Source organism: Gekko japonicus, unplaced genomic scaffold, assembly GCF_001447785.1.
Source record: "Gekko japonicus isolate JY-2015 unplaced genomic scaffold, Gekko_japonicus_V1.1 scaffold138, whole genome shotgun sequence".
Lineage (NCBI taxonomy): Eukaryota > Metazoa > Chordata > Lepidosauria > Squamata > Gekkonidae > Gekko > Gekko japonicus.
In genome coordinates this window covers 877,164-898,358 of record NW_015163096.1, presented here as the reverse complement: position 1 = coordinate 898,358, position 21,195 = coordinate 877,164, and the positions used below count along the sequence as shown (strand labels likewise).

The following is a 21,195-nucleotide window of genomic DNA, read 5'->3' as shown; positions in this document are numbered from 1 at the left end:
TGTGTGTATGTCTTTCGCTCTCTCTCTCTCTCTCTCTCTCTCTCTCTCTCTCTCTCTCTCTCTCTCTCTCTAATATATAAATGTCTGTGAGTGTGTATATATAATTCATATCAACCACATCAATATATATGCATTTTATAAACTGTAACCCTAACCATACACATACGCAGGACTTTTTTGTGTCAGTATGTGCCGGTACAGCATACCGGCACCTCTTTCAGCCATTGGGGCTTGGGCCCTTTGTGCTGGGGCCAGGCTGGGCTGATTGAGTAGCTGTGGCCTATCCTATCCTGCAGCTGAAATTGCACCCACTGATGATATCAGTGACAATGGTGTAAATTTGGGGTGAGCCCTCAAGCAATGGAGGGAAGGCATTCTTTCTCTGCTCTTGAAGCAGGAAATAGGAGAGACTGGGGAAAAAGAGCTGTGATGTTACAGACAGGAACCAGTAAGCAGCAAAGAGTCAGTTGCTCTCAGGCCGGATTGCAGCCCAGCGTGGGTTGGATGTGGCCTGTGGGCCATTTTTTTTTTTACGCTCCTGCTTTAGAGGTATGTTTATCCCTCCATTTCTTGAACATTTCCTTTTCTTTCCTTAGCTCACTACAGAGTTCTCGGTTCATCCTGTTTTTGTGACTGGGGAAAAAGAGCTGTGATGTTACAGACAGGAACCAGTAAGCAGCAAAGAGTCAGTTGCTCTCAGGCCGGATTGCAGCCCAGCGTGGGTTGGATGTGGCCTGTGGGCCATTTTTTTTACACCCCTGCTTTAGAGGTATGTTCATCCCTCCGTTTCTTGAACATTTCATTTTCTTTCCTTAGCTCATCACAGAGTTCTCGGTTCATCCTGTTTTTGTATCAATGCAAAAATCAAAATTTAAATAAAAACTAAAAACCCACTTAAATGGAAAAATATTCCTGAAGTGGATGGATTCTTTTTTAACTGAAGCTACTGTCATTCAAGCAAACAGAAAGAAATAGCAGTGTATGTAACCCATCATTCAAAAATACTGATTTATCAATTCCTAACACTTACCAGAGCTATAGAACTCTGTATAGGCAAAGCATCTCAGCATGAATCTATGATGCTTAAGTGCTAATAATATTAAGTGCCATAGGCAGAATGTTGCAGTGCCTGCAGTGTGTATACTGACCCTTCCTAGGGCACTATTTTACAGTGGCATCCCAGCACACTGCTGTGTGGGCTACAAGCAACTACGTGGGGTTGGAGCCAATGTTTTCATTCCTCTATAGGAGGAGCCTTCCACTGAAGCAAGTTGAGTTTTGCTGTCCCACTGGCACAAGGCTGTTTTCACCATCTGTTCCTCCACAACTAGCAGAATGGAAATATCGGATCCTATCCATAGAAAATTATGTGAAATGACAAATGTTAAAAGCCAGCCCCCCTGCCAGGCTATCAAAGACTGGTGATGGTGGGAAATGCTAGCAGGTCACAGGCAACTCATGGCGACCCCATAGGGTTTTCAGGAGATATCCAGAGGTGGTTTTGCATTGCCCGCTTCTGCATAGAAACCCTGGACTTCTTTAGTGGTCTCCTATCTAAGTACCAGCCAGGGCCAGCCCTGCTTAGCTCCAAGATATGATGGGATCAGGCTATCCTGGGCTATCCAGGTCAAGGCAATAATAACTGAGTGCCGTCGAGTCATAACCAACTCATGGCAAACCCTCGTGGGATTTAGTGGTTTGCCATTGTCCTCCTCTGCATAACAACCCTGGTCTTCCTTGGTGGTCTCCCATCGAAGTACTGACCATGTCTAACCCTGCTTAGCTTCCAAGTTCTAGTGAGCTCAGGCTAGTGTAGGCTATAGAGATTGCTATAAAAAGACTAGTTCAGATGGGAAGTTGCCACCTTGGTTAAGAAAAATGTTCAGACTTAGGCTTTGCAGGGTTTACAGTGAAATGACTTCTGCAGTGTGCTGTTAACTATAGATTGATGCAATATAGAATGTTTAAGAGGGCACTCTTTATCATAGTTTACGGAGTTTAGATTTGTCTGAAACTCAAAATGGTATATTTTGTAAATATTGGTGGTGGAAAGTGCTGTCAAGTCACGACTGACATATGGTGACCCTGTAGGCTTTTCATTCTAAATATTACAGATTTTAATCTCTGTGTTAGTTGAGCAAGGACTCATACTTTCTGATATTAAAATAACATTGGGATTCAGAGCACTAAGTCTCTGAATCCCAGAGCCAGGAGGCAACATCAGGGGAAGGCCTCAGCCTCTGTGTCTTCTTGTTGGCTGTCCAGAGGAACTGGTTGGCTACTGTGCGAGACAAAATGCTGGACTAGATGGACCACTGGTCTGATCCAGCAGGGCTCTTCTTATGTTCTTCTCAGATGTCCATCCAAGCATTCACTGATCACATGCATAATAGAGGGCAGGAGACTTGCACCCAGTAGCCCTGTCCCCAACACCTGCATGTTCAGCTGAACATCAGCAGCAAGTCCATTTGTGCACATGCACCATTGCATGATAGGGAATACCGTAAAAAGCAGAGTCTTAGTTGTATGGAGGTGCCTATGTGTATATAAGTCTACATGTGGAGGAATTAGCCAGAGATGTAGACACAATCCCACTTCCTTCCATATACATTGATTGAAAGCATGGGTGAATGCCTGAAGAGGGCCACTCTCTGCAGCACGTAGTCAAATAATAAAATCTAAAGTAAAAAAGAGTGCTGTGGCAAGATGTATTTTTTTATTTGCCTTTCTCTTTAGTGGGGACCTGAATCTGTTTATGTTATTCTCCTCTCCTTCATTTTATCCTCACAACAACACTGTGAGGTAGATTAGGCTAGAGTACACAACTGACCCAAGGTCACCCTGCACGCTGCCATGGCAGAGTTATGTTTTGAATCCAGGTCTCCCAGATCCTGGTCTAACCAGTATACCACTCTGGCTCTCAAAAGGGATAAAGAAGGTTTCCCTAACCCATCAAGATTGAGATGAGAAAGGGGCTTCCGGTTGAGCTAAGATGGTGCATTCTCTTTTATAAATTTGGTGGTTTTTTATTGTTCTGTTGGACAAACAGGTGGCAGATGGGAACAACCATGGGCCAGTGCCTGCAATCCAGACTAACATGGAGTCAGCCAGGCAAAATGAGCATAACTCAATAAAGAATAAAATCAAGCCACATCGTAGGATTTAAGGACGCTATTTTATTGATTTTTTAAAATACAGAGATGGTGAGGAATAGGGAAAGCTTAGAGCATTTTTTATTCTTTTTCAAATATTCAGAATCCTACAATTTTTCAGTTGTTTGGTGCTGCTCACAGTTTTCAAGCAAACCACAATCCCAGTGCAGATATGACCAAGCTTCCATGGTTCTTACCTTTCAAGGGATGTTTCTGCATGGGCTATTTGTCCCATGTTTGATGTCACTGATGGGAAGTGTTTTTTTCTTCCTGGCGCTCCATAGCATTGTGGTGCATTTGTGCAGCTTCTGGGGTTTCCCTGGCTTTTGTCCAATCCCTGGCTTTTGCTCCAAAGTTTGATGAAGGATTTCAGCAAAGCCTGGATGGCTGCCATGTGGGTGGGAAAGTTCAGATTTTCCTTGTCCCACCCATTAGGGTTGCCAGGTGAGGCCGACAAGCCAATGAGGACTTATCAGGAGGTTTTGGGAGATGGAAGAAGCACGATTAAACTCCAAAGCGAATTTCAGGTGAGCTGGTCGTAACAGGGCTGAGAAGCCAGTAATTAAATTACTTTTAATTGAATTAGCCAGTGCCCCGGTGTCCTCCAAGAAATTAAAATGCCCCCCGAGTTAGAAATTCCTGGCTACGGGCCTGTTGTGTTCCTGTTAAATGCCTTCCCTCCATTGGAAACAATGTGCCATGGGTCCGGGTCCGGCTGAGGTTGACTGAGGAGGAGGCAGGGAACAACTCAGCTTCCTCTAGAGACAGCCCAGAGGAAGAACCCTCAGCAGTACCTGAGGAGGAAGAGTCCTCAGCAGCTGCACAAGAGGTGCAGCCAAAAGAAGAGACCATTCCTGAGCCTGGGTCAGCAACTCCAGCTGCAGACACCCCAAGGCCAGACTCCCTGCCTAGTTCCCCTGAGTGCCCCAGACGTAGGGTATGGTAGAGGCTGACTTTGCAGGAACGAAGACGAAGTGCCAGGCTCCAGCTCCAGCAACGTCAGCAAGAGGAGTTGTAAGCCTCTGCAGACTCAACTCCAAAGGGAGGAAGGATCTGTTTAAAACCCCTTGGTGCACCTGCTCCAGTGCGGCAACAACTCTGCAAAATCAGACATGCTTCTGAGTGTGCAGCAGTTGCTCCTTGCCTTTGGAAACCTGCATTCTTGAAATGACTTCATGGCTATCGGACCTTTGGCTTTCTCACTGACCTTGATTCTGGCTCGTGTTTTCAGCTTCTAGCCTATCGTGTCAGTGGCTCCCAGCCAAGTCAGCACACAATGGAGGATGGGGGCACTTTCTTTTGGGGCTCATAAAATTGGACCCCCTTGTCCAGTCTTTTTGAAACTTGGGGGGGGGGATTGAAGAGATGCACCAGTAGCTATGCTGAAAATTTGGTGTCTCTACTTTAAAAAATAGCCCCCCGAGCCCCAGATACCCATGGATCAATACCCTATGGGGCCCAGTGGCCATTCCCCCCACTTTCTGATAGCCCTGAGTCTTGAAAATGGTCCCATAGCCAGTTACACGGTTGCCAACTTTGGGTTGAGAAATACCTGTAGATTTGAGGAGTAGAACCTGAGGACGTCAGGGTTTGGTGTGGGGAGGGACCTCAGCGCATATAATGCCATAGAGTCCACTGCCCAAAGCAGCCATTGTCTCCAGGAGAACTGATCATGGTCATCTGGAGATCAGTTGTAATAGCTGGGAAATTTTCTGCAGGGGAAATGATGTGCTGTGGCTGGGGAACACAGTGATTTCCATGAGCTCTCCAAGCCCCACAGGGAGATTGGCAACCCCAGTGAACGTTTAGGGGAAGATTGGGAGATGTATTTTACCTCAGGACACATTCAATGACTCCCAGCAACAACAGCAAACTGTTTTGAATGCTGGAGGCGAGGGCCATTCAGGCCGCATATGCAAACGGCCTCTTTCTTCCGACTGGCTGTGAGAGGGGAGAGGATGACATGTGGAATGGAGCGAGGCCCAATCAGCCTGAGTATGCAAATGACCTTGAAAGGCTGGCCCAATGACATAGAAGGTGAGTCATCAGGAACATGACTAGCCTTTTATATCTATCTAGACTAGATAACATTATACCAAACTATGTGTTAGGTGCTCTGGGGGAAAAAGTAAGTCTTTATCCTCTTTCCTTGTGGTGATATATAGAAGAAATCATATCTCCACATATTGTTATAATGTTATATCAGTACAACAGTATTCTAGTGCCAATTTTTGTAAAAAAAAAATGCGAAAGCCACTGTGGCCCAGGGTGGCCACTATGGGGGATTGGGGCAGGGAAACCTTCCCTGCAGAAACCCCATTGTTGCTGAGCTATCAGAACCTGCACCAGCAACAGGGAAACCACACAAACCTGTCATTGTGTGGCAACCACCTCTGCCTACTAGTTCAGAACTTAGTCAAAGAATTCTTTGTGCTCTGTCATCTGAATTACTCTGGGTAGGAAGCAGTAGTAGGACATTTTCTATAGAAGCACCTCAGCTGTGGAATGCGCCCCCCCCTCCCAATTCGCTTGGTTCTAGATAGTTTTAAGTTTAAATGTTTTATTTGCCCAGGGCAAACAGTTGTTTTGCTAATTTTAGTGATGTTTATTATTTTAACTTATGCTGGTTGTGTTTATTGCATCTCACTTTTGTTACTTTTTCCCTGCTGCTTTCTGATTTTATTGTGTATTAGTTTTACAGATATTATTAGTAAGCTGGTTTTCATTTTAAGCTGCTTTGCACATTTTTGGCAGAGTACAGCCAACATACATAATTTCTGTTCAGGCAGCATTAAAGGTGGCATTCCTGTCTCCTCCCCCCCCCCCTTGTGATACTGCAGTCTGCTGTTCCCCCAGAGGTGTGCTCCTGTGGGCCAGTGGACCCCTAGGAATAGCATGGAGATTGTACTGGGACGGCTGCAGTGAGAGGGGGAATTGGTGGAAATCATCCTCTCCTGCTTCCATGAGTGGAAGTGCCTGGAGCAAGTGGAAAGGACACTTAGGATTCAAGCCTTAATACTTTTTGAAAATGCCTGATTGTCATACCATCCATTAGATTATTTCAGTGATCTCTCTGTAATTCTTTGCTTTTTTTATGCAACTTGGTCATTAATTGGCTTTCAATGGTATTTATTTCAGAGTTTTTTGAAGAGAAGAGGCAGCAGGGATATTCACAAAGAAAAGAAGGCATTTGCTCAGGTATTTTTTCCAAGCACACACGTGTATTTCATTCTCATTTTTATGTTTAGTAGGTAAATAAATGTTCTTGTTTTCTGGGGAGTGGGGATTTTTTCTGAAATACAGCAATGATCTAAATGTTTTAAATGCTTTGTGTGGGGTGTCATATCAAACAAAATTAGAGGTTTCTTCATATAGAAAATAAAATTACCTTGTCTCAGAAAGTATTTGGAGCAGACATTGCTCAGGGACATTGACTAAATTTATCCTGGGTGAACAGGTTTCTTGTGCTAATGAGCATCTTGGCACAAAATGCATTTCGCACACTAAAGCAACACATAGCATATTATTCTCTCAGATACAAAAGCTTTGTTTTTCATGCAAGGTGAACAGCATGTGATCTCTAGATATCAGTTTCTTTTAACCTGATTAAAATAGAAAAGTGAAGTAATCTGCCTGCCCCACTTGGATGCAGATCTTATTGAATTCCTGAAGCATGATTCTCCCTAGGAAAGATATCGGTTTGGATTTCTCTCCTTTTCAGAGCTAACTATAGTAGCTGAAGTTTTTTCCAGCTTTCATACCATTTGGTGTTCAATAGATTGGGCATGTTGATCGGATTTCCACTCAGTGAGAAGGAGTCACTGCAACTTTGTTGAAAAAGCATTATTTAACTTAAGTACAGTACTAAAAGAAACCCTGTCTTCCACAGACAAAGCTGTATGCACTAGGCACATTTTCATACATTTCATAAGTGTAGCCCTCATGATGTAGTGCCAAAAAAGTAACAATATGTTTATTGAAAACCTATGGCAAAATGATTGCATATGCAGTACATTGAAAACTGATACTACTTTCATTGACAACCTCATATACGGGATGAGAAAGCTGATGAGAACCCATAAGAAAGGGTATGAAGATACAAAGAATCTAAGTCTGACATATGAGGCTTCATAGGGAAAAGTGTTTTTACTTGAACATGGAGTGTTACAGGAAGTCAGTGCAGACTAAAGTACTAATGTAATGAACTTCTGCTAATCTGCAACCTGTGTCAGAGTATGTCATCATGCTTTATATCCACTGCAGCCACTGAAAGGACTTAAAAAGCATTACATGACACAACATATTATGGTAAATGAACCTTGAGATTATGTGTTAGGTCCTAATCTAATAGTAAATAGGTCTGTCATGCATTCATTCATGTACTCCAGATTTGTATGTGTTCAAGCATATCATGTGCATGGAGTCTGTCCGTATACTCCCAATCACATATACAGAGCCTGTGCATAGAAACTCTGTGCAGACCCTGCATGTGTGGAGGTCAGGTGCAGGGATCAGCTAGTCCCACATGTTAGTTATTTATACTAATGCAAATTAATTAGGGTTTTGATTAAACATATCCATTTAACAAAAAGTATTCCTAGTAATGGTCACAACCTAGGTTTTCTGGAGTACTGAGGAAGGCTAGACTCTGTCAAAGATACATTATATTAGTTGTCTAGATTCATTTGAAAACAGCTTGCTTGTATCTACTCTTTGGGTGACACCAGGGGTGTCAAACATGCAGCCCGAGGGCCAGATCAGGCCCCAGGAGGGCTTCTCACCTCCCTATTTGGCTACGCAGAGTGACTGGCTTGTGTGGCAATGATGAAAACACTTCCTCCCCTCATTTCCCCCCCCCCACATGCCCAGAGTAGTGTTTTCAGGATTTTGGGAAAAAAACTTAAATAAAGGCCCAGAATAAACATGCACAGTACTTTTTCACAAAAAGGGGCTGAAAAGCGTGCCTAAACCATGAGATAGACATGGAATGGGGAAGGGTGGAAATCCCTGTTGTAGTCTAAGCAAAGTATGTTTGCCAATAGAGGCATAACAGCACAGAGAAGTTGTTTGCTTCCTGCAGCAGAAAATGACACACCTACTCCTGAGGAAATGTACATCTGTTTTCACTCCATATGTCATTGGCAGGGTTAAAATCTGGGAGTTTCTTCAGTCATATCTTCCCAGACCATCAGACTATACTTAAAATTTTCCTTTGGCCCAGTGGATGAATATGGCCATGAAGCAGCATTAACAAATATGGGAATGAGTTGAACGGGAAATTTTTAAAAACATCTTTTATCTTGTTCTTCCCATCTTTTATCCTGTTCTGAGCTATTAGGCACAAACATAGCATTTCTGTGGCTTGATGCTTTTTCTAACAGCAGTTACCAAGTTCTTTGAATAAGAAGGCTCATTTTTGGAATTTCATCTTTGTCAGGAATACGCTGTTAGTCTCATCTTCCGACTTTGAATCACTTGTCTCTGTCTATGATACTAAATGCACCAGCCTGGTGAACAATAAAGAATGTTGTGATTGTCCCGCTTGGTCACTGTAGGTTATAGCTGGATGATATTTTCCCAGTGCAATCCTAAGCGTGAAACTTTCACACATTATTTTGAAACCCCCTTAACAACCCAGTCCCAGCCAGACAGGTTGACAAGTCAAAAGCAGATTCAAAACCTGCTATTTCGTTCACATGTACCTGTAAATATCAAAAGTGCTTGTTCAGATTTGTGGGTTTCAGTGACATGAAATGAAAGAGAGTGTTCAATATACCTTCTCCCCATTTAGTTTTATTGAAAAAAATAGTTTCTGTTCAGCAGAGCTGCAGAATGGAGCTTCTTGGAAAATGCCAGGGAGCAGTCAGGACACAAAGAAAACTGTTCCTTCAACGCAAGGTAGGAATGTTGGCACCGGCCCAATTTCTGGGATACCAGCTACGCTGCCATCTCATTAGGCTTGCAACGTAGTAAGTGCATAGCCACATTCTGCTCAGACCAATGGGGAAGTGACAGTGGAAGATTTACAGTGCAAACCTAAAGCAGAGTTGTGCTTGCAATGGACAGTCGATTGCAGCCATTGGGGCTTAGAAGGTTGTGAATCTGCTAAAGTTGGCACTGTTCTCATCACTTTCTCTTTGTATCTTCCTACTGGTCAAAGATATATGGTTTGGAATGTATGATCCAGTCTCATCATAGCGTCTGCACTGCAGCCCTGATTTGTTCATATCCTTCTTTTTGTTATTGATGTTATCCATCACTTCTGTGTTTAATATAGACTAGAAGCTCCTTATCACCTGGTATACATATTTTTTTTCATCACTTCTGTGTTTAATATATAGAAACTCCTTATCACCTGGTATACATATTTTTTCCTTAATAATTGCTTTCAGCATTCAAAGACTCCATATTCTTGCTAAACCATCTTGGAGCTGATGGAAGAACTTTGGATAAAGAATAGAATATATAGTAGAATAATAAATATTACTGTATAGTACCATGTAGTACTGAATAGTACTATATTTATAGCACTGAACTTCCAGTCTGATAAAGTGTTTTGGAGAACTTGAAAACCTGAACACTATGTTGTGATATTTGGTTGGTCCTGTTGAAAAGTATTACAAAGCTTTTGTTTCTGGATTTTATTCAGACCAACACAACTACCTGGAATCTCTGTCTACAATGAGTAAACAGTCTACAATCAGGAAAAATGGCTTCAAAATTCTAGTGAGATCAAGTTCATTTTAGTTTAAATGAACAGCTGTCAGCTCTGAATTTCAAGGAAGATTTCTTTAAAACAGGTTGTTATTGCTGTACAGGCAGGGCCAAAATAAATAAGAAGATAGAATTGTAGAGAAGACACAATAGGTTATAAACCTGGATTCCTCAGTCAATGGGAGTTCCACATCTGATAAGCCATGTGTTCAGTGGCCCTATAAAAGGGTCAGTGGAGCTAATCTGTCATTGTAGTACCTGTATCTCACATTATGGAATTAACTATTAGCAAATAATCTGACTTTATTTATTTATTTATTTATTAGACATATCCCACCCTTCCACATGGGCTCAGGGTGTCTAACAGGAGGCAATTGCCATACATAACACTAAAACCAGATAAAACAATCAAATTACATTTTACATTTAAAATCGGTGCTCACAACAATATATCATCCAAGACGGGGACTCCAATGCAATTTTTCAGAAGGTACTACTGTCTCTGCAGTGTAGCTAATGCATGGAATCTCCATTTGTATATATAGTTTAATAAACCTGTATTCATGCAGCTTACCATTAATAGTCCTATCCTGCTACCATAACATACCATACCATGTTCTATGTATGTTTAATAGGCATGCAATTTGGTAATGAATATAAAGTTTATTTGTATATCCCTTATAGCCTTGATGGCTAAACTTAAAAACAAAAAGAAAATTAAAAAATATATGAAAACATAGTAAATAAAAAACCTATCAATTTTAAGCCTAGCTGTCAAATGCCAGCACTAACTGCTCTAATTAAACCAAGAGGCCTGTTCCCAAACATGTGTTTGCTTCTGTTAACAGATGTTACCATACGTTTCTCACAAATACACCCTCCAGTTACATCTCTCATAGTCTATTTGTACTTATTAGGACACCAAATTCTTTGAGAAGTTGTTCATTCAGGGTATTAAAGAGCATTCTTTATGTACAGATACAGAATCTAACACTGCTTCCAGAGGAAATTCCCTGATGTGCACTCATTGCTGTTGTGAATACAGAGGCATTCCCAGTGCTAATGGACCATCACCCAAGCACATTTCCCTTGTATGTGCCACTCTCTCTCTGCCCATGCAGGCTTTTTGCCTTTTTTTAAAAGTGGAATAATGTAATAACAGTACAGCAATATTGTTATTACCATTTTTTAAAGAAAGCTGGCAAAAAAAACCCATCAGTGGCATAAGGTGTGTGTGTGGGGTATCACTGATGTGGGCAGGGAAGTGTAGAAATTTGTACCTTTCCATCCACAAAGTAAGCCAAGCCCACTTTGAGTACAACCTTTCTGGCAAGATTGTACCAACAGTAGTTTGAGAAGGAACCATGAAAGTGAATGATTTGAGGACAACCGGAAATCAAAGTCATATGGAGGTTCTGGGGTGGGGACAACACTGTAACTGTAAACCCAAGCTGAAGCCAAACACTAATATGGAAGTAATTGGAATATCTTTTAGCCACAAGCATTTTTTGTTTATTTCTTGGATTATTGTGCATTTACAGGAAAAATTGAAGCTTCCTATTCCTGCAGGGCTAAGTTAATGCAGTGATTTCAGGCTAATTTGTAAGTTATTTGTTAATAGTTTATAAATTACATACTTGCCACCAGGGCTTTTTTTTTTCTTGTGAAAAAGAGGTGCCGGAACTCACAAGAGGGAAATGAAGCTTTCAATCTGTATACTGAAAACTCATGAACTTTTAGACATTTTTAAAAGAATTCTGTCGAAGAGGTTCCAGAATGCCATTCCAGCATGTTCCTCCAGAAAAACAGCCCTGCTTGCCACTGCCCTTGGCTTTTCCCATACTGTATCCAGGGGCAAAGGGTCTGCAGCATGAGGAAGCAGTCAGCAAGAGTCTTCTGACACTCTTCTGCAAACAGAAATGCTGTTATACCGATGGATCAGCAGCTTAGGATCCAAGCCTTAGGGTGGAAGCCTTTAAGTGTTTTGCCTACAAAGGCTGCTTTTATTCATAGGTATATGGCAACTGTTTGTGGCTAATGGAGCATTTGACTAGTTTGTTCATGCACAAACTGCCATAATTGTTTGAAGCTGTGAGAGGATGATTATCCCAGAATATCACATTTTTTTTCTATCAATGTTTTCTTGGGTTTTAAATCTAGGAGCTGTGGTGGCTCGAGTGGTTAAGACGCTGAACTGCAGGCTGTGGAAGGTCGGTAGTTCAGCAGTTCGAGACCCGAGTGTGCCGCATGACGGAGTGAGCTCCCATCTCTAGTTCCAGCTCCTGCCAACCTAGCAGTTTGAAAGCAAGAAATTGCAAGTAGATAAATAGGTACCACTTCAGTGGGAAGGTAGCAGCATTCCGTGCACCTTGGTGTTTAGTCATGCCGGCCACATGACCACGGAAATGTCTTTGGACAGCGCTGGCTCTTCGGCTTTGAAACTGAGATGAGCACCGCAACCCTAGAGTCGGATTCAACTGGCTTTCGAGCAAGGGAACCTTTACCTTTACTTTAAATCTAGTATCTCTGACTATTTGAACAATCCATTACATTGTTAAAGTCATTTTCGAGTTAATAGAAAAACATTAAATTTTAATCTTCAACTTTTTAAAGATCTCCAAGTAGTGATAATGATTTTTTTTAAAAAAATATGCATGTACACTAAATACATTAAAGACAGAAAGCTGAAAAACCACAATCCTAATCATTCAGACATGTGGTAATCAAATAAAGTTAGCCAATATATTAGACAATACTATACAAAATCCATCACCTAGTAAAAAAATGTACAGTACAAACAGCTGGAGTGTCACAGTCAAGTAAACAGACCATTCAGTCCAACAGAAAAGCCAGTTCCAAGATGATGAATGATATCGAAAAGCCTTTCTTTATTTTATGTGAGTAGTAGAAGAAGCCTTCAAACATTACCAAATCATAGCATTGCTTTCAGTCCTGAGTGGTTTCATAAGGTATCACATAATGGTGTGTGGATTTGTTTGTTACGTTTTTGTACTGTTTCCCAATTTCAAAACAGCCACATGGTTTGGCACCCTGTAGTACTGATGACAAACTGCAAAGCCTTGCATAGGGCTCTGCAGATCATAGGAGAAGCACACAAAATTGCTTCTTCCCCTGTTTGGCTGGCAAGAATAGATTGTGTGGAAAGGTCTATAAAGCTCCAAAGTAGCTGAATGTATATAGAGTTTGCATTCTAAATTAGTTTGTCTTCCTCATGCAAAAGTTGTGCAGTCTTTGAAACACCTATTGTTTTTCTAAGAGTCTATGAATTACAATGATTTTATTATCACCAAACTAGCCATACACTTATTCAATTCTGTAAATAATATGCAATTTTCATATTCTACAGAGTTACGGCTAGTGCATTGGTCTTTCTCTTTCATATAATTTCCCCTTTTTTGTCTTTGTTTTGGGCTTTTTTTATTGGCAGGAAGACAGTGCTGATTTGAAGTGCCAGCTTCAGTTTGCCAAAGAAGAAGCAGCACTGATGCGTAAGAAGATGGCCAAGCTAGGCAGGGAAAAAGATGAACTGGAACAAGAGCTCCAAAAGTACAAGTCCATCTATGGAGATGTGGAAAGCCCCCTCCCTACAGGGGAGGCTGGAGGACCACCCAGCACAAGAGAGGCTGAACTGAAGCTTCGCCTAAAGCTGGTGGAAGAGGAAGCTAACATACTGGGAAGAAAGTTAGTGGAACTGGAGGTAGAAAATAGAGGTATTAAGGCTGAGATGGAGGACTTGAGGTGCCAGTACGAGAGAGCATGTCTTAGCCAGGACCATATTTCAAGCATTCCTACCTCACCATACAGTGACTCTGTGGAGTCAGCTGCAGAGCTACGCCGTCATTTGCAGTTTGTAGAAGAAGAGGCAGAACTGCTGAGGCGATCCATCTCTGAAATTGAAGATCACAATAAGCAGTTAACAAATGAACTAAACAAATTCAAGTTTGAGCCTGGACAGGAGTCTAGCTGGCTTGATGATGATGCTTCCAAGTGCGGTGGGTCCTTACAAGAAGAGCTGAAATCAGCCCGAATGCAAATCAATGAACTGAGTGGCAAAGTGATGAAACTCCAGTATGAGAATCGTGTTTTGATGTCCAATGTGCAGCGCTATGATCTGGCCTCACACCTAGGACTGCGGACTTCAAGCCCAAGGGACAGCGATGCTGAGAGTGACACAGGGAAAAAAGAGGGTGACAATGAAGAGGGCCGTCTACCTCAGCCAAAGAGAGAGGGACCTATTGGGGGTGAGAGTGAGTCAGAAGATGTGTATGAAAAGACATCCGGTTTTGGGAGTGGGAAACCATCAGAAGTTAGTGATCCATGCTCTAGTGAACTAACAAGGTCAAAAGAGGATGCAGAATTTTTGATCAACATCAGACGTGAGGCTGAACGTCTGGAAAGAGCTGTGGATCGTCTCATCACTGACACCGATAGCTTAATTTATGAAGCAAAAGTGCACATAACCAGCGGTAAATCATCTGAGCAAGGTTTTGAAAAAGATGAAAAAAGAGGAGAGATGAAAAATGAACCAGAACTTTTGGATACCATCAATTCAAGGATGAAAACTTTCCAGAAAGAACTGCAAACCTTCCTGGAGAAGGTTGACAATGTTGGGGAAGGCCTGAAAGAACAAATGGAAGATCTTTCCCCTCTTCCCCATCTTACAGAGTCTTCCAGTTTTCTGTCCACAATGACATCCATATCGCGAGAGTCCCCCATCGGTAACCAGGCAAAGGAGCTAATCACAGACTTCCAGGTAGGTGGGTTTCTCTGTCCTTTGTGGGAGGCTATTCTTTCTTGCCTCACTGGTACCGATTTTACTCATGGCTGTTTTGTTATGATTTTGAAGTATAAACTATAAAACATTTTGTAAGCTTTGCTCCCCCTGCCTCCAAACTCTCTGCTACTTTGGTTCAGAGGCTGTTCCTCATGGCAAAAGGCTAATGTAACTGAAGCTGTTTCTGGACTATTACAGCTGATGCTATGTTTTACTTGTGGCTGTTTTGTTGTTATTTCAACTTAAAATGGTGACCGACAGGCAAATGCCAAAATAAATTCTATTTTCAAAGACCATTGTAGCTGTATTTCCTGACCATTGTTTAAAGAGACATTTCCCTCTTATATTCATTCCTAAAATGAAGTGTTTTCTCAAAAGAGCTTGCCAAAAATAAAAATCCAAAATAAAATAAGTTATATTCTTGAAAAGCCTGCTTACAGCTCTCTCAAATAATCGAGGGGTGAGCAAGAAGCACTGTAGCCAGCGAAGGACTGCCTTTCGTAACGCATTTCCCCTGGGCTCAATGTCACTACTGCCACAGCTGCCACACTGGATGATTTGGCTTTTCTGCACAGCACAAGTAAGGATGAGAAAGCCTTATATCCCATATTCCCCATAACTTGTATGCTTGCTGTTGGTTTGACTCATGCATCCTCATTTGCATGCGCCTCATAACCAGTGTTTGCATTCTTTTCCCTCTCTTTCTCTTTTTTGCTTTTCAGATGTTTCAGCCCATTATTTTGCTCATCCTCATTTTAGTTCTGTTCTCTTCACTTTCTTATGCCACTGCGTTTAAGTTGGTTTTTCTGTTCACGCTTTTCTTTGTCTTGTAGATTTCAGTCGTCTACTTTTACCCATTTTTTGTTTTTTTTATTCCCTCCTGTCCTTTTTTTTATATATATTATAAACCCTACCCATGCACCTAACAGTCCAAACTGAGGGATCAGATGGAGTGGCAGCACAACCAAGACCATGGAGATGAGCGAGAGATTCACCATCAACGAGGCGCCGCCGAACCACACGTCAGAGCTGATGGAGACTTTAAACTCTACAGGCCAGGAAAGAAGGGTTGTTTCAGTCTAGAGGTCAGCACAGTCTATTAAAAGCTCCCTGCTTGACAAGGGGCAATCAGTGTTTGTTACAGAAGCTAAGCCAAGTGGAGGGAGGGAGTAACTGAGGCAATACAGCATAGTCTCAGTTTGAAAGAGCATACAGTGTGCGCTTAAGATGTTTTTTAAAAACCCAAAACCTGGACAGTCTTAATTTGCTCCTGGTCACCATCCTTGGTGTATATTTGTCTGGAAGGCAGCAGATAGCTATAACCCTTTGTATGAAATGTGGTGCAGTGTTGTTTTATAACATCTCAGTTTACCTTCATACCTGGGTAGTAACCTTGAAAGTTGAATTCTGTACCACAGGGCTCTGTCAGGTAGTAATATCTGCAATGCTGCAGTACTGTCATGTCCCTTATAGTTCCTGATAGCACTCAGGTTTTCAGGGTTTTTTATACTTAACGCAAAGATTTAAATGATTTTCACTCTGTGGAGATTATCCAAAAGTTCACAAATTGAAGAGCTTCCCTTTTCTTTTTTTCCTGATCAGAAACACTCTAGATATATATAGGAACTCCTTCTCATATACATCAATTTCTTCAGTTTGGTGTAGTGGTTAAGTGCACAGACTCTAATCTGGGAGAACCGGATTTGATTCCCCACTCCTCCACTTGCACCTGGCTGGATGACCTTGGGCAAGCCATAACTCTGGCACAGCTGTTCTTGAAAAAGAGCAGTTTCTGTCAAGAGTTCTCTCAGCCCCACCTACCTCACAGGGTGTCTGTTGTGGGGAGGGGAAGGGAAAGGAGTTTGTAAGCTGCTCTGAGACACCATTGGGTAGTGAAGGGCGGGGTATAAATCCAATCTCCTCCTCCTCCTCCTCCTCCTCCTCCTCTTCTTCTTCTTCTTCTTCTTCTTCTTCTTCTTCTTCTTCTTCTTCTTCTTCTTCTTCTTCTTCTTCTTCTTCTTCTTCTTCTTCTTCTTTCATAGAAAACAAGAACAAATACCAAGCTTCCATTGAGGCTCCATACATATTTTGAAGGCAATTAATTATGGTCCATACATTTATTAGGGAAATATTTTCAGTGCAAGAGGTGGATTTGCAGGAGCCACAACTGTTTCCTGAAAAATCCTCCAAAACTTTTTCTGTTCCTCTGTTCACACCTCCTTGGACAGCTACATCAAGACCATTTAAGAGTAGGGCTGCTTCTTCCTCACAATGTGATTTCGAGCTAATCAACGAACATGTTGCGAACGTGACTGTGTCACAATGTTAAGTAGCCATATTTGCTCTTGTGACATACTGGGGGGGGGATGTAGCCAATTATGAGTCAAGGCTCTTTCCTGTATCATATTGCTCTTGCTATGGAAGACCAAGAGGAAGAAACACATATTAAGAATAGCTGTGTCTCCTCCTACCCTCACCTAAATAAGATGAGAAAACTTCATAGCCCCATCACACCGGCCCTTTTTGATGCTTTTGAACAAGCATACAAAGTGTGATGGTGTGTTTCAGTGTTCCCTCTAAGCTGTGCGTGTGAACAGCCACTCATTAACACAGGAAGCCCCACTCAGCAGCAGTACAGAGCCACACAGGGTCTTGCACTGCCCATCGCCCATTTTAAGATTACAGCAGTTATATTCTGCTCAGGCTGTGAACTGCTCTGCTCAGTAGGGGGAAAGAATTAGAGGGAAAATTGGTTTCAACATACACTATTGCAAATTATCAGAAGTAGAAAAAGCATGTAGTTCCATCTATGAATATCTGTCGGATCACCAGTTCTGAGTAGTTTAGAATGTTTTAACTGTGTGTTCAGAACTACATAATTTAAATGGTGAGTTGACTGTAGGAAGAATTCTTGTCCATACTGTGTTTAGATTATAAGTCTTTTCTCCAGCAATAAGGACTGGAAACTGGTGCTGTCACTGACCCTCCTCCCCTCTCCCCCTTTGTGTTTTTTTCAATATTTTAAAAACAGATTCTTTTTGCAAAATGGGTGATGAATATACATTTGATTGAATAAACGTACATGCGGCATTGAGAGATAGTGGAGTCAGGCCACTCAATGAACTTCTTGACTCAATGGGGATTTTAATTCAGGTCTTCTGATTCCTATCTGATGATCTAAGCCAGTACACCACACCAGTTGTTTACATCTGTGAAATGCATTATGAAGTTGGGGTTGTTGTTTTTTTTGCTAAACTTAGGCTCTGGGTCAAAAATGCCAGAGTCCTGACTAGCTGTTGTCCTGGGTTAACTTTTGTTGCTGGGCAGTCAGGCACAAGTTGAAAGAGACTGGGATCACTTAAAAGATGGTAAGCAAACTTTGCTGTTAGCATGAATAAGCAGAGTTGGGAATATACTGAGGTTATGGGCACTCCATGAAACTGCAGAGCGGTCGGGTTAGAACGGATAAAAGGAAGTACTTCTTCACCCAAAGAGTGATTAACACATGGAATTCACTGCCACAGGAAGTGGTGGGTGCTACAAGCATGGACGGCTTCAAATGGGAATTAGATAAGCATATGGAGCAGAGGTCCATCAGTGGCTATTAGCCACAAGGTATAGCTAGGGGCTCTGGGGCAAGTGATGCTCTGTCTTCTTGGTGCTTGGGGGGGGTCAACAGTGGGAGGGCTTCTAATGTCCTGGCCCCACTGCTGGACCTCCTGATGGCACTGGTATTTCTGGCCACTGTGTGACACAGAGTGTTGGACTGGATGGGCCTTTGGCCTGATCCAACATTGGCGTCTCTTATGTTCTTATGTTCTTATGCTAACTACTGACTCGATGCTAATGGCCTGCCAGAAACCATCCCTGGAGGAGTATTTATTTGATATATTATTACCATTAAACTTGAGGAAGTATAATTTATTTGCGTATAATTTATCTTAAAACTGTATTAATTTTACATTTTGTTTAAACATGGGTTGGGCAATCAGTAGAGTTTAGGAATGATGAGAGCAGTGAAAACTAAAATAGTTCCACTTTAATGACATTTTCAGTTATACCCCTTATTATTTAATCAGACAGAATGGTATAAAGCACTGGATTTTCACTACTATTTTAGTCTGGGTGAAAAAAGCTCTACATTAATTTGTTTATATTAATATAAAACTGTGAAAAGCTGTCATAAACCACACTGATTATGTAAATAAATGAGTGGCTATAAGATTAAAAAGTTTAACTAATCCGCATTAAGTAATCCTTCCGAATGATGAACCAGTATTTCTAATCTGCATTTGGGATTGTGAAAAGAGACCCACAGGTCTTATTTATTCCACATTTATTAATCCTACTTCCTTCCATTAGTTAAATTGGGCTATAGGAGGTAGCCCAGTTCATCATAATTTGCAAATCAGATGATAGAGAAGATAATCCATAGTGAGCAAATGTATGCATGCTACAGGTTGCAAAGAGAAAGAGGCTTGCATGAAGACCAACTGTTAAAACACAACATTGCTTATAATAGTATGTCACAATAATATCTTAGAGCTACTCCAATTTTAGTCTTGTTAGCAATACCTGAATGACTGCTCTTTTGGGGAAATTCAGTAGTAAATTGATTAGTTATATTTAAGCCAAATTGTATGTGTTTTTAAACTGCATCACATAAAAACATGTGAGAGGTGCTTTATAGCATCTACAGTACATAGTAGTCAGATATTGATGCACATTTATGTTTACATGTATGTTCCTATTTACGACATCTGCCAAATTTTAAATTCCTCTTTTTATATTTATCCTGTGTCTTGAAGCATGTTGCAATTTTTGTGGAATTTACTCTATACCATATCATAATTCAAGTAGTTAAATCATATAAAATATCTATTATGTACAGTTCAGGTGTATTGGGGTGTGATGTTCACATCTTAGCATGAGATGATAAAGTCAGGTGACTAAACCCTTTCGAAACAGGTGCTGTGCAGGTCAGGCTGCATCTGAGACAGAAGTTCTCTTGTTAATTGAAAACTGTAGTAGCTTATACCACATTAGAATCATAGTTTCCCCATTTAAAGTGACCTTCTCAGAGCCGCTCTTTGCCTCACAAATAGTAGCAGGGGTGGGGGGGAGATTAAATTTGCATAAAAGGGTAGGAAGGGTAAAATGTCCCCAATCCAACTGGCCCCTCCCCTTATAGATGCTTTTATTTATTTATTTTAAGGACTTTGTAATCACAGATCTTGTCACAGGAGAGCCATAATAATGAAGTCCTGTTTGTTTGTTTTTAAATAAAATTATATACAGGGGAAGGGGGACAAATGAGATTGGGGATTTTTAACCTTATCATCCTAGTTTAAATGTAGTTTTACTCTTTATGAAAACTTAATAGAAGTCTGGGAAAGAAGGAATTAAAATACTGGTAAATTTCTTTCTTTTGTTTATTTAAAATGTTGGTTTAAAATATTAAATCCAGAAGCTTTGATTGATCTGCCTTCTTCCTTCCCAGTGTAGTGTGCAGGATTTGTCAGGCTGCCAGGTGGATGCAATACTGAAGGGCCAAACCAGATGAAGTGCTTTTTTAAAAAATGCAGTTTTCAGACATGTGAAGGGCCAATTCTGATTGGAAGTGTGTGGTTTAATAGGTTTCCACCCCATACAATTTTCCTGATTTGAAACAAACCCAGGGAATCCTAGAAAATACCAATTTCCCAGAGCTTTTTCAGGCTGAGAAAATGGTGTGGGAGAGGGACATTTAAAAGCTTTCTAAGTATAGGCCTGAATAAGACTCCCAGAATAAGAATCAGCATGGTAGTGGCTGGACCCTAGTGGCAGTGCTGATGGGGGAGGGGAGGTCTGTCTGTCTGTCTGTAGGCCAGCATGTGCAAGCAAAATGCTTCCTCCTTTGCCTAGCAGGTATAGCAGCAACACAGTGCTGAATAATAAGGAAACAGGAGCCATAGTTTATGCAAAGTCAAATCAGAGCCCTCTGGAAGCAGGAGATGTGACTGATGTAAACAACACTCAGGAAAAAATAGACCTGTCAGTGCAACTCTCTTCTGACTAGAAATCATCCCTGTCATCATATCTGACTGTATATCCCTTTCATACATTATTTTTACACTAAGTGTTGTGGTAGACCTAATTGTTAGATTAAAGACAACGTTTACTGTCTTTTGTTTGAAACCCTCCTCATTCTTAACTGTAAATTGCTACCATTGTTTTAGCTATATTAGCAGTTATTAGTGTAAAGTGCTATTAGAATGTATTTAGATAAACTCTCAGTTAAGAAACTTGTTTTTAAAAAATACCTTGAGTAGAAAGCTTTGTTTTTTTTCAGCAAAACCAGACACTTAGCAGCTTTGATGGAAGGGAGGTGACAGACGCCTACTAGATGCATATTGAGCTCATTACTCATGGCTGGAGCAATGCTCTGCCATTGTGAGACAGATCTCTCTCTCTCTCTCTCTCTCTCTCTCTCTGTCTCTCTCTCTCTCTCTCTGCCTCTCTCTCTCTCTCTCTCTCTCTCTCTCTCTCTCTCTC

The 21,195-nt window shown here is 41.3% G+C and overlaps 1 protein-coding gene across 1 annotated transcript in view; it reads left to right on the top strand.

Moving 5' to 3' along the window:
* MTCL1 (microtubule crosslinking factor 1) overlaps positions 1-21,195 on the top strand; it is a 124,070-nt gene that overhangs the window by 56,035 nt on the left and 46,840 nt on the right. Inside the window, exons 5-8 of the mRNA XM_015406597.1 lie at positions 3,588-3,679; positions 6,291-6,350; positions 13,315-14,640; positions 15,591-15,746. Of these exons, the coding sequence (XP_015262083.1) occupies positions 3,588-3,679; positions 6,291-6,350; positions 13,315-14,640; positions 15,591-15,746 (1,634 nt within the window). The remainder of the gene's footprint in view (positions 1-3,587; positions 3,680-6,290; positions 6,351-13,314; positions 14,641-15,590; positions 15,747-21,195) is intronic.